This window comes from Stylophora pistillata, chromosome 2 (assembly GCF_964205215.1).
Source record: "Stylophora pistillata chromosome 2, jaStyPist1.2, whole genome shotgun sequence".
Taxonomy (NCBI): domain Eukaryota; kingdom Metazoa; phylum Cnidaria; class Anthozoa; order Scleractinia; family Pocilloporidae; genus Stylophora; species Stylophora pistillata.
Window position 1 is genome coordinate 51685092 of NC_142520.1, and position 13636 is coordinate 51698727.

General features: G+C 39.1%; 1 protein-coding gene across 2 annotated transcripts; it reads right to left on the reverse strand.

Moving 5' to 3' along the window:
* Positions 1-208: 208 nt before the first annotated feature.
* Positions 209-11463, reverse strand: LOC111346868 (uncharacterized). 2 transcript variants are annotated; one of them, XM_088748452.1, is made up of 7 exons: positions 10336-11463; positions 9993-10040; positions 6079-6444; positions 5477-5698; positions 4809-4862; positions 3687-3740; positions 209-2883 (listed from the first exon to the last, which is right to left on the reverse strand). In XM_088748452.1, the coding sequence occupies exons 1-7, from the start codon at positions 10886-10888 to the stop codon at positions 2237-2239; spliced, it is 1944 nt and encodes a 647-aa protein (XP_088604578.1). In that variant the 5' UTR covers positions 10889-11463; the 3' UTR covers positions 209-2236. The 2 variants fall into 2 exon arrangements, with proteins under 2 accessions (XP_088604578.1, XP_088604579.1); XM_088748453.1 differs by having other exon boundaries at positions 2301-2518; positions 10336-11458.
* Between the last annotated feature and the right edge of the window lie 2173 nt (positions 11464-13636).

The following is a 13636-nucleotide window of genomic DNA, read 5'->3' on the forward strand; positions in this document are numbered from 1 at the left end:
CGCATTTAAGCTTCGACTAAAAGGAGGGGCGCTAGTTGAAAGGAAGGCGCCAAGAGATTTATTGGTAGAGTCTGTTTACGAGCCAGTGGCCCATCAGGGCAGCGCTTAACTCCGGTTTCTGTAGCATGAAGCGACTAGGAGTATTTCTACTCCCCCCTAGATGGGATGCTAGTCCATTACAAGGTTACCCCCAGCATTAGAGATGAGATAGAGATAGACAGTTTATTTGAAAAACATTGCCACCGAAGGTTGAATTACGTATTCATTCACAAATTTAAGAAATATATAAAAATGGTAACATACTTTTGAAATATTAAAAATTAGGTAACATAGATAGAGTCAGCTTATACAAAGCGTGCGTAAATGATGAAAGATAAAACTATCATGGCACCTGTTCGTACGAACCACAGGTAAATTAAAAGCGCGCTTTTTCCTTAAGTCCACCCTAGATACATACCTGGGCGGAAGGAGCTTATGCAGCTTGTGATTTGGTGCAAGAACGTTAGAAAAGAGCTTGTTAGCAATATTCTCGCGCCGCTCATGCAACGAGATAAGCCCAGTGCCCGCTAGCGCCTCTTCATATTCTTTATCAGGGAAAATTATACGTAATGCGCGCTTCTGGCATTACTTATAATTATCGCCGGTTCCCATTTATACACCTGAGTGAAGAGAGGCACTGTGAGAGTAAAGTGTTTTGCCTAAGAACACAACACAATGTCCCTCGCCGGGCCTCGAACCCGGACCACACTCGATCCGGAGTCGAACGCATCAGCCATGAGGCCACACAATTGAGATTTTCATGAGGGGCCTTCACAAAATGATCGAGGAGGTGCTTCTCTGCCTATTAAGAAATTACTAACCTCAACTGAACGCGCTGTAGTTAAAGCTTAAAAAGAGTTATCAATAGATTTGTAATAGTGAACAGATTTTTTCCATCCTCGGAGGCCCAATGGCAGTCAGTCGCTGACTAGAAATCAACTGTCAGCCCCTGGGTCCTCGAGCATGAGGCTTTCCTTCTATTGCTACCATTCAAGAAAGTGATGAAAGAGGGGGGGGGCGCTAATTCGAGGGGTGCACTTGTTTGACATTAGGAACTTTAAGCAAACAACGACTGTTACGGCAACGAGAACTTGAAGTGGAAAAACAATAGATCTAATTAGCAGAACAATAGCCCAGCACGTATGTTTTAAAACTTTGTACATTTCGTAGCCGTCCTTTGCAAAACAAAAACATAAAATCACCCAAAATTTGCGTCGGTCTGCGAAGCGAAACCGCGGCGAAAAATTATTTTAATTTACATTTGGAACTCAACGCTACTTTTATGTGTTATGTTGAGTTTGAGGTCTGGCGCCCTATGAGACGGTAAACACTTGCAGCCATTTTCGAAACTCTAACTAAAAGTAGAAACTCATCTTTTAATCGACGTCTTCCATGGCGTTGCTGTCCTGGATGCTTAAAGTCTCTATTATGGCCTGGGGAAGGGTTCTTATTTTAGGGAGCGCGCTTATCAAAGCTTGGGATCTTATTCTGGGAAATACGTTATGTTGACTCAAAGGCTCGTTACACATTGTGTTTTTTTTTTTCAGAGGGAGTATAAAGCATACTTTCAGCCTTATGTTAAAAGCAATCAGACAAAAGTTTGGTTCAATAGAACCTTTCCTGATCGTCAACTACCCAGATAATTTCTTCGTTAACTGAGAGAAGTTAAATAACTTGACGGTCAGCGTAATTTGATGAACACACATACTACACTCTGCTACTTTGCTAGTTCAGTTCTAATCAAATTTTTTTCATGTGTGGGATCAATGCGGGCAGTCCCGAGCAGGCAAGATAGGCCCATCTTACCCGCTCGGGATCACCCGCATTGATCCCGCGTTTGCAAATGTCGGCGATGGAAAAGAAAAAAGGGGCAGAAGATAGTCAAAACAACGAAAATAGAAACGATTCTCGTGAGTCTGTTGTGCTACAAACACAGTTGTCATTCTTTCCCGACTCTCGAACTTAAAAAGTCATTCTTAATTCTTGATATAGCGAGATCTTTTTGCAATATAATAAATCCTCTATTAACCAAGGTTGTTCGGTCAAGATGGCTGGATATTAGCCTCAAGAAATAGAATCATTTATCATGCCTAAAAAATTAGAGGTCTAGTAGTTATAACTATCCAAGGCACAATAATAACTTTTGCAACTATTGTGCCTTTTATGGACCGCAACTATTTTGTACGTAGAAGCTATTTCAAAGTGTCTGAGTCGTAAACCTGAAACTCGGCAGGAGCTCAGGCAAGCTAGAAAAAAACTTACGTCCTCCCTTGCTAAGAAGGAAGTTTACCGCTTCAGTTTTTCTCTGTTCCTGTGCTAGTTGTAACGCTGTGAGACCATTGTCATCTTTTGAATTTACATCAACACCAAATGACAGGACTGTATCAATCAAGGTTACACTACCATGGTATGAAGCGAAGTGCAATACATTTCTTCCAGCGAAGCCCTTCGCAAAGGCATCTGCTCCCCTTTTTAAACCCTGACAACAAGAGAGAATCAAAGGTGTCTTTCCATCACTACTTTTCTGATTGATGTTTAGACCACTTGACAGTAGTGTCTCAATGATGTTGACATGACCAAGAAGGGAAGCTATGTGCAGTGCATTTGCTCCATTCTTACTGGTCAAGGAGGGATCTGCTCCTTTACCCAAAAGATAATGAACTGTTCTGTTCTTGCCAGCTATGGCAGCGATCATTAACAACGTGTAATCTTTATTATTTCTCGAATTAATGTCTAGGTTGTGTGAAAGCGAGGCTTCAATGATGTCGATGTTGTCAGTCTTAATTGCATTGATAAGTGTCATCCACTCATCAGAATTAATTGAGTGTTGAGTTTCTCTCTTACCTGAAAATAAACAAAACGATTTTGATAGAAAGGGGTCAGTATAAGTTATGAAGGAGTAAACAAGATTTAAATTGATAAAGTGCTTTGTTTGGAGGCTAAGCTGAGTTGTAAAGCTTCATTGACCGCGACGTTCATATCTCAAAAAAAATTATGTCTGGTCCCAGAAATCAGAGCATTTTATAAAACTGTATATACTTACTCTTTTTGGTTTCTCTTGTTGTAGATAAGCTCATAGTTTGAATGATCGATCACCATTGCATTATCAAACTTGAGAGGAAAAAGTTTGGAACGTAAGGAACATCCCTTTGATTTGCTGATGTGAGATTCTAGTTAAGACGCTTTTCGGAACTTGTTGTTGTTGTTGTTGTTGTTGTTGTTCTTTTCGGTCATTGTTTTAATTTTCCTGTTAGATATCTCTATGTTCGCCAGCCATAACAATGTTTATCATAGCCTTTCTGAGCTGGAAATTCGTTGTCTTCCAAGCTCGTTCATAATATGTAGATCAATAGAGTAGTGAATGTAAAAGATTATGAAAATAGTTAATATCTCTAGATCAACCAATATTTTGGCAAATATTTAATACTTCGTTTTCCTCATCTAATAACTTTACGTGTCTGTATGAATGAACAGTGGAGCTCGCTGCTGATTCGTTGATATCTAAAACACGCCAGGTTTAAACGATTTCAAAAGAAAACGATCAAAGAAAAAGCAACAGTGGCCGGGGAAAATACGTCTCTAATCTGCGTTTTAATGACTGAGGATCTTTTTCGGGCAAAACATTAGAGTCATCAGCTGGTACTTACCCTTCAAATCCTCTTCAAGTTCAGAAAATCCTGCTTGTGCTCCCAGACCGCTCTCTATTTAAAAAAAAAAGTAACCAAACAAGTATTTTCGTTCTTAAACGTGATTCCAACGAGATGTTTTATGCATATATGGGTCCGTAAAATCACAGACGATTAAAGATTTTTCAGAAATCGTTATAACATTTATACATCTTCGAGAAGAAAGACATCTTTTTCCTTCCCAATGGTACTCCACACTCGATCCGGAGTCGAGCGCATCAACCATGAGGCCACACAGTTGAGATTTTCATGAGGGGCCTTCACAAAATGATCGAGGGGGTGCTTCTCTGCTTATTAAGAAATTACTAACCTCAACTGAACCCGCTGTAGTTAAAGCTTAAAAAGAGTTATCAATAGATTTGTAAGAGTGAACAGATTTTCCCATCCTTGGAGGCCCAATGGCTGTCAGTCGCTGACTAGAAATCAACTGTCAGCCCCTGGGTCCTCGAGCATGAGGTTTTCCTTCTATTGCTACCATTCAAGAAAGTGATGAAAGAGGGGGGCGCTGATTCGAGGGGTGCACTTGTTTAACATAAGGTACTTTAAGCAAACAACGACTACTACGGCAACGAGAACTTGACGTGGAAAAACAATAGATCTAACTGGCAGAACAATAGCCCAGCAGGTGCGTTTTAAAACTTTGTACATTTCCTAGCCGTCCTTTGCATTGTTTTATTTTTTTCCTGTTAGATATCTCTATGTTCGCCAGCCATAACAATGTTTATCATAGCCTTTCTGAGCTGGAAATTCGTTGTCTTCCAAGCTCGTTCATAATATGTAGATCAATAGAGTAGTGAATGTAAAAGATTATGAAAATAGTTAATATCTCTAGATCAAACAATATTTTGGCAAATATTTAATACTTCCTTTTCCTCATCTAATAACTTTACGTGTCTGTATGAATGAACAGTGGAGCTCGCTGCTGATTCGTTGATATCTAAAACAGGCCAGGTTTAAACGATTTCAAAAGAAAACGATCAAAGAAAAAGCAACAGTGGCCGGGGAAAATACGTCTCTAATCTGCGTTTTAATGACTGAGGATCTTTTTCGGGCAAAACATTAGAGTCATCAGCTGGTACTTACCCTTCAAATCCTCTTCAAGTTCAGAAAATCCTGCTTGTGCTCCCAGACCGCTCTCTATTTAAAAAAAAAAGTAACCAAACAAGTATTTTCGTTCTTAAACGTGATTCCAACGAGATGTTTTATGCTTATATGGGTCCGTAAAATCACAGACGATTAAAGATTTTTCAGAAATCGTTATAACATTTATACATCTTCGAGAAGAAAGAAATCTTTTTCCTTCCAAATGATACTCCTAAACTTCAAATGTGATTGAATCTAACATTTGCAACTTGAGGATATATTTGATATCTGTTAGATTCTAAGATCTTGTGGTGATCAATTTCTTACAAAAGAACGCCTTCATGACATCCTATTAACTCTTTGAATCAAAAGAATTACACCAACCTTTTATCGGATACGAAGGGATGTTGGGAATTTTCAATTTTAATTGCACATCATCTTCAAGTTGAAACATCTGAGAAAACCCAAAAGGGAGATAACCATATATCCACGCTCCTAACTCTCCCCCCCCCCCCACAACTTTAGAGGGTGACACGTAAGTTCCCAGGTCTCCTGTCGCAATCTTAACCAATGAAAACTTCCACCGTCTCAATTTTTATACTGGTTCCCTTCAAAACGAAAAGCGTGAGTCACCGTAAAAATTAATGTATTAAACATCATTTAGTTACCTTGCTCCCCCGGAAGTATTCCCGAAGCCATGTATGTCTCGAAGAACTCATCCAGAGGTCTAGTCAATTGTTTTTCCTGATTCTCGATATTTTCCTTTAGAAGTTCGACATCGTTCTCCAGTCGCTTCAGTTTTGTCGGCGATGCATCATCTTCGTTCGCCGTCAATAATAACTCAGAGTCAGAATATCTGCGCTTTCTTCCCTGCGTTTGTTTCGGATCACCTATTAATAAACAAACAAACTGCAACATGATAATCGTTTTGGGTTGGAGTTGCCTCGGAAAGACTTAATTCTAGACAAATTAGCACAAAAATCATCAGTTTACATCGCTATAAACCAGAGGTTAAAAAAAATATACACTGACAGTATCTCCCAGAGATAAATATTTTAAGAAGGGAAAAAATATAGTTTTATTCATTGAGTCTTAAAAATGTCTTTAAAATGTCCTTAGGTGATGACTTCCAAATAAGTTTAGAGTCAAAAATACTTATTTGGGAAATAAGGGAAATGTGTGTTGTGATGTCATTAGGTACCTTACACAAACTTGATCATGGTAAGCTAAATTTCATGTAGCATCTGCAGAGAAGATTGAGCTTAGTTACCTTTGGCTTCATTATTTAGATCAATGCAGGCTATGTCGTACTCTTCTTTCTCAATAGTCACTGTTAGTTCAACATTCTCCTCAGCATCAACAAGATGCTTAACTTCGTCAGTCACCAAGAAGTCGTGCAGGCGTGCCTTGAGAGTGCCGTCCTGGTACATATTCCACAAAGTGGTGAGCCCCTTTATACTGTTTGCCTGAACTGTGAAGTACACACACCCTTCACCCACATTGACTAGTTCTGTATCAGCGGGAAGAACTCGTTCGTTGAAGCTTCTAATAAATTGACTCATAGATTCCCAGTTGACCAAGATATCAGCAAAATGGAGCAACTTTTTACCAACCCTGCACGCTGTCTTTAAGCTCACTGGTGAAAATGAAAATATTAAAGTAAATAAAATCTAAGGGTGGTCTTCAAAAACATTTTCCCACCTTGCATCAATCAACTGTCAAATCGATGTGGACCGTTCAAAGGCTATAATTCATGAAAAAACGAAAACCTACTATCGTACACATGCTCGACAACTCGCTTCTTCAAACAATTTGCAGACATACACTATCAGCACTGTGGCTTTATAAAGAGGATGACTGAAAGTCAGTATAATAATTGTACACTGAAAATATGCCTTACCTCTATTGGTCAATTTTTTTTTATCCTTCAAATCATAAAATTGGCCTTTCATTGGAAATGGATGTTTTTTTTCGTGTCTCTGCAATCGAGATTGCGTTACCTGTGACAGAGCTGAATAGCGTATGCGCACGCGGTACGTCTTGGCGCGGAAACTCGGAGTTTGAGTCGTTCGTATGCCGGATCGTCAAGTATGATAGTAATTCGACTTTGAAGAAATTTTACAGAATGGTTTGGTGAAGGTCTTAGTTTTCATAATAACTAAAACTAAGGGGGGTCTTAGTTTTCGAAACTACGAAAACTAAGACCCCCAAATTTACCATTAAATTTGACCTAATAAACACGGTGGAAAGGATCGAACAGGGGATAATTTGACAGATTAGACCTATTTTGGTTACAATTTAACTAACGGTGTAGCTTTAAAAATCATCGCGTTAGGTATGTATGTATGTATGTATGCGTAATTTCGTTCAGTCTGTTATATATAAATAGATTTTACGCAGTTAACTAACGGCGTAATTTCGTTCGGTCGGTGTTCACATATTGAGAGGTTCAGTACGCCGTTAACTAACGGCGTAATTTCGTTCAGTCTGTTATATATATATTGAGAGATTTTACGGGCGCTGTTAACTATTACTTAACGGCGCCAGTAATCTCGTTCAATCTGTCATATAGGGGAATCCTTGTTTACAATATTTGCCTTATTAGCATAAGCAATTCAGTTTCTGATGGAGCTAAAAATAAATCAGTTCTGAATATCGAAAGATCAAAGTACGATTAACTCGGCCAATGAATACGAGCCTGGTGCATTGAATACTTTTTGTGCAACACGGGTTTAAAAACTCAAAATTTTACAAAGAATGTATGAGCTCATTAGCGCTTTTGCCACCCAGAAATTTTGCAGATTTTGATGGACTATTTCTCGTTGAATATTACACCCAAGAGCTAAAAATTTCACCATGTACTAAAGTTTTCTAGCTCTTTAGCTACCTGAAGCCAATTTGTATCTAACATGTTTCCTTCTTTACGCAAAGCCGTATGCAAATGAGCAAAAATGTAAACAATGACGTCAACATGAATCCGCCGATATATTGAGGGATTTTATGCCGTTAACTAACGGCGTAATTTCGTTCAGTGTGTTATATATATTGAGAGATTTTACACCGTTAACTAACGACGTAATTTCGTTCAATCTGTTATATATATTGAGGGATTTTACGCCGTTAAAAATGGCGTAGCTTTAAAAATCACCGTGTTTAAATAAAGATTATGTAGGTATGTATGTATGTATGCGTAATTTCGTTCAGTCTGTTATATATTGAGAGATTTTACGCAGTTAACAAACGGCGTAATTTCGTTCAATCTGTTATAGATATTGGGAGATTTTACGCCTTCAATTGACGGGGTAATTTCGTTAAGTCTGTTATATGTATTGGGAGATTTTACGCCGTTAACTAACGGCATAATTTCGTTCAGTCAGTTATTTTTAACACTTATTCACCAAAGGCGAGGTGAATATCGTCGAATAATCCCCGAGACGAAGTCGAGGGGATTCAGTATTCGACAATGTTCACCGGAACTGAAGCAAATCATTGTTTTAGTATAATTTTAGAGCTGAATAACAGAGACATTTCTAAAATCATAACATTTTAGTAACATTTATTAACATTTTATTTTAACATTTGATATAAGCCGCATGGAGCGGTTTATATAGCGTCATATAAGGAACCGTTCGACCAATCAGATTGCTGGAAACTCTTTGCTCAGCTCTGCAATTATACTGATATATATGAATATATTGAGAGATTCTACGCCGTTAACTAACGGAGTAATTTCGTTCAATCTGTTTTATGTATATTGGGAGATTTACGCCGTTAAGTAACGGCGTAATTTCGTTCAGTCCGTATTATGTTTATTGTACGATTTTACGCCGTTAACTAACGGCGTAACTTCGTTCAGTCTGTAATATATAGATTGAAAGATTTTACGCCGCTAACTAACGGCGTAATTTTGTTCAGTCTGCTGTATATATTGGGAGATTTTACGCCCTTAACTAACGGCGTAATTTCGCTCCATCTCTTGGGAGATTTTACGCCGCTAACTAACTGCTTAGTTTCGTTCAGTCTGTTATATTTATTGGAAGATTTTACGCCGTTAACTAACGGCGTAATTTCGTTCAGTCTGTTATTGGGAGATTTTACGCCATTAAGTAACGGCGTAACTTTGTTCAGTCTGTTATATATATATTGAGAGATTTTACGCCGTTAATTAACGGTGTAATTTGGGTTTGTACATTTCGCTGACCCCAAGTTCATGGACTACCCCGATGGACCCGGTCCATGGACTACTTGTAATCCACTTAGAGTAGTCCATGGGTAGTCCATACAAGTAGTCCATGGACCGGGTCCATCGGGGTAGTCCATGGACTAGGGGTCAGCGAAATGTACCGACCCGTGTAATTTTGTTCAGTCCGGTTATATATTTTGGGAGATTTTTTTACGCCGTTAACTAACGCCGTAATTTCGTTCAGTCCGTTATGTTTATTGTACGATTTTACGTCGTTAACTAACGGGGTTATTTCTTTTACTGAGTAATTGTAAGATTTTAAGCCGTTAACTAACGGCGTTATGTCTTTTACTAAGTATTTGTGTTATGTTTAGTAGTTAAGATATTAAGTGTACGATTTTACGCCGTTAACTAACGGCGTAAAATCGTACAATATACAAACCGAGTTAGTGGCGTTAAATCTCACAAAATTAGAGACCGATGTAATCGCATAATTCGCCGTTATCTGATACGCCAATTTAGTGGTGGAAGAGAAGGGCCAAAATTGATTTCTATTCTTTTTGATATTGTTTAAGGCGAAGTCAATGATGCCCTCAAAACAGCGTTGTGCAAAACACCAGGTTCAAAGAGGAACCTAATGTAAAAAAGAGGACAGTTTAAACAACTTTGGGTTTGACATCACGCCATTGTGAACCCTGTATGCTACTCTCTCGGTAAAAGAATGGCGCGTCAGATCTTTGTCCTTGAATCAGTGAACCCAATCAGTCAGCTTAACTTCTAACGTACGCTCGAGTTTTCACTGATAGCCCCTCATAATCATTCCGTAAATCATAATCTTTCCGTAAAATAGCTTTCATTTAACCCTTATCTGAACTTCTGTTGATATGCACGGTCAGGTTAGGACAGGTAAACTTAACATCAATATATCATGTAATGATACCGTTGCAAATTTTGATACACAATGAACGACGCTGCTGCTTTACACGAAAAGTTCTACTTACCTCCTTTCACCTTTCTGGCAAAAGATTTTCCCCATGAGTACCATTCAGCTTAGATTTAAAAGAAAATAAGAACATAGTTATCTTGAGAGACACCAGACACAATCCATTCAGAGGATCGAGAAAGAAGTCGATCCCGAGACAGTTCAGTGATAGTCGAGTCTCCTCGTACTGTGAAATGTTGTAGCTGCAAGGAGTTTTTCACACGAAATGCATTTCAACAATTATTTTGGAAGGTTCAGATACGGGAGGATCAAAACGTAGGTGAGATTCTGCTCGGATGTTCTCACTAGACACAACTGCCTTTACTGTTTTCATAGGCAAATCAACACAAACTTTTATTTACCTTTTCTTCTTTCAGATGCATCCTTCTTATTACGACGCTTCTCATAATCCTCGATTTCTCTTACCAGGTCTTCCTTGTCAATTTCTGTCAGAATCCTTTTCACAAAGTTGAGTCTGCGAAATCCCAAACTTCCATGTTTTTGTAGTTTTTGGAATAACGTCAAAATACTGGGAATGTTCTCTCTTGAAAAGTCAACCGAAGTCTCTCTTTTAACGATATTAATGACTTGTTCCATATGATTGCGCTCGTCGTCATTGAGTGCACCACTTATCTTTTCTAGTAAATCGTTATACTCTTTCCTTTTGCTCTCGAACTTTTTGAGCTTTCCCAACAGAGAAAACTCCTCTAAACTCTCCAAGACTTCCTCCAAGTCTCCCAGCTCGTCAATTGTAAAACGTTTCTTTTCTTCTAGTCTCCTCATCAACGAACGGGTATCATGAATGTTGGCCGCCTCGTCGTCCAATCCACACATCTCGAGTAACTGTTGATGATCGTGCAGCTCGAGTTGTCGGCGTATGTCAGAAAGCAGACTCTTGTATGCTACGTAAGACATAGCGATGTAGTGCACTTCAAACTATGAGGTTTTGATGGTGAAATTCACAAGCTTTTTGAACTATTTTTTCGATAGCGGAAGGAGCTGTTTCAATCTGTTATGCAAAGTTGTTTAGTCGCCAACAACCTATCAGTTTCGCATCTTTGTATCGTTACCCTCTGACGTCACGTCTGCTCGCCTTGGGATCATGCATCGTGGGTAACTTGAATGAACGGCGTATTATAAAAATAACGTACCTTTATTTTGATGTATTGAACTTAGCAATCAGCAGCCCAAGTGGGAGATGCCCTTGCCTTGGCAATTTAAGGAATTGCTGGCAAATTTCTCCCTGTTGTTGTTGAGTGCGCCATGTTTATTAGCTTTCACTTAAGCGGCACAACTCGAATCGAAAGTATTCCACTAGATATCTCAGTCAACTGACTCCAGCCTGAGTTGTAAAGACGTCACCGTCACCATGACTACGAACCCTTTGTAGCCACAAATTTGGATGCTTTGTTGTATATATTTAGATTTCTTGTCTTAAAATCGCCGACACGTTGAAACGGAATGAAGCTGTGCTCGTCTCTATCCAATATGAATACCTTCTCTTTAGTTTTGGGACTTATTTGTTTTGTTTTAGAGACAAGCGTTACTGCAGTCGCACAGGCATAGGTGTTTACTACAACTGCGAATCTAACGTCAAGGATGTAAATCTTGACTTTAAATCAACGAGAAACTCGTGCACGCTAATAAGGTGAAAAGTTTCTCAAGTCCATACATAGAAATCATTTCAAGGAAAAGTAGCATCGGATGAGTTGACGATTTGCCTTTCCCTGATTATCTCATTAAGCAGTCTTCCAAATACATCTTATGAGACATTATTTCAGAATATTTTATCCGTTGAATTGGGCGCGTGCAAAAAAATACGCTACCTAACAAGCGAAATATTTTAATTTCCCTTCATGACAAACTAAAAATAGACATGTTTCTCCGAAGGTTCGGAGCTTAAAACGTCGAGGCTAAAGATTGTAAACCAATCAAGCTTGGACCGTTGAGTGCAGTCAGGCATTTTGTTGCTTTGTTTTTTGTTCGACTGGGTCATGTGGGTTACATGCATGATGACGCGTGATTCCGGAGCTTTCGATGGTCATTGTTGTATGTGGAACTGGTTAACCTGTAGCAAAATTTATAAACATCGCCTAAGCACAAGTTGCTATTTTAGCTTAGGAAAATTTTGAGCTCCTTGCCCAGGATGTGATTGGATCCGGTCAACCTTTCCTTTGCAGAACTGATTTACTATTCAGTTGGTAGGTAGATGGGTAGTTTATTCGATATTTTGCAGCCCTATGGCTAAACTATATTTCAGTAGCACAAAGCGGCTCTTATGCCAACTTGGTCTTCTGAACATAGCGCACTCTCTTAACTGACATACATCACCTTCCTGAGTCGATACGAAACTACTGAAGTGATTAATGAATAAAGGGGGTAAATTTGTAAAGAAACTGTGATCCTGCGTCTGTGGGGGTAACATGGCAATTTAGTATATCGCCTAAGTTGAAATTGCAAATTGGCCACCGTGGAGTTAAAAAGCTGACGTTTCGAGTGTTAGCCCTTCGTCATTCGCTCTGACGAAGGGCTAACGCTCGAAACATCAGCTTTTTAACTCTTTACTGTGGCCAATTTACAATTGTAACTTAGTTGATATAACCAAATTACCGAAGCGATTGCTTAACAAAGCAAACGATAAGATAGAGGCGAGTACAGAAGGTGGCCCTTTCCTTTTGATAGTTTTTTCTTCTGCTTCGGCAAAGGCTCATTTCAGAATTTTGGTTTACCTGCCACAGGCAGGTTTCGCTGCGTGCCTGTAAGGCTTCTCCATAACAGCAATAACATTTTGCGATTGAGGCACTATGCCGAGATATTTTACCCTCTAAGAAGTAGTAGGTTTCACGGTAGCCGACGCCATCTAGAAAGTAGGGCTAGAATTCTCGGAGGGACTGGCACTAGTAGGGCAAAATTACCGATCTTCATCAATCGTCACCTTTCTTGTTGCTTTTCTTTATGGACGGGTACGATCGTTGCTGCGTTGCTGGTTCGATAATGATAAGCGTAATCCTAAGAAACTGTACAAGAGAAGCCATGTACAACATTTAATTTTCCATGCTTTTCCGGCAGAAGAAAAAAGAAAACAACATTGGATATCTCAAGTGTCTAAAGGCCTAGCGAATTTCAAATGAGGAAAACATGTAAGGATTTGTTCCAATCACTTTGTAGATGGAAAACTAATGCCTGAAGACAGCTTTCCAACCCTATTTCTGTGTCAGAGAGATTTGAATGATCAGTCTCCGAGAAAAACAGCGAGGTTGAAGAGAACTGATCTACGGACTGAGTCAACTACATGTAGTCCACCATCTTTGGAAGTCTCACAAGACAAAGCTACACAGATAAGTTTGAATAGAGGATTGCAATTCAGCTATTTAGGCAAGGAAATAAACGTCAAACATTTTACAAGACTACCAAGCTCTAAAACATTTCACTTGCTGTTCAATTACATTGTGTCAAAGGCGAAGCATCTACAATATTGGCGTGGAGAACGATTGACATTGCAAACAACATCCGACAATCGAGTAACTGGTGTGGACTTTAGCGATCGAAAAGGACCCCCCCCCCCTCAGAAGTCTTTCTCTTGATCAAGACTTTTTTTTTAGTACTTATGAGGATCAGGATAGCGCTTTCAGTTGACGATTTAGCCTTCAGGTTTGATGTAAC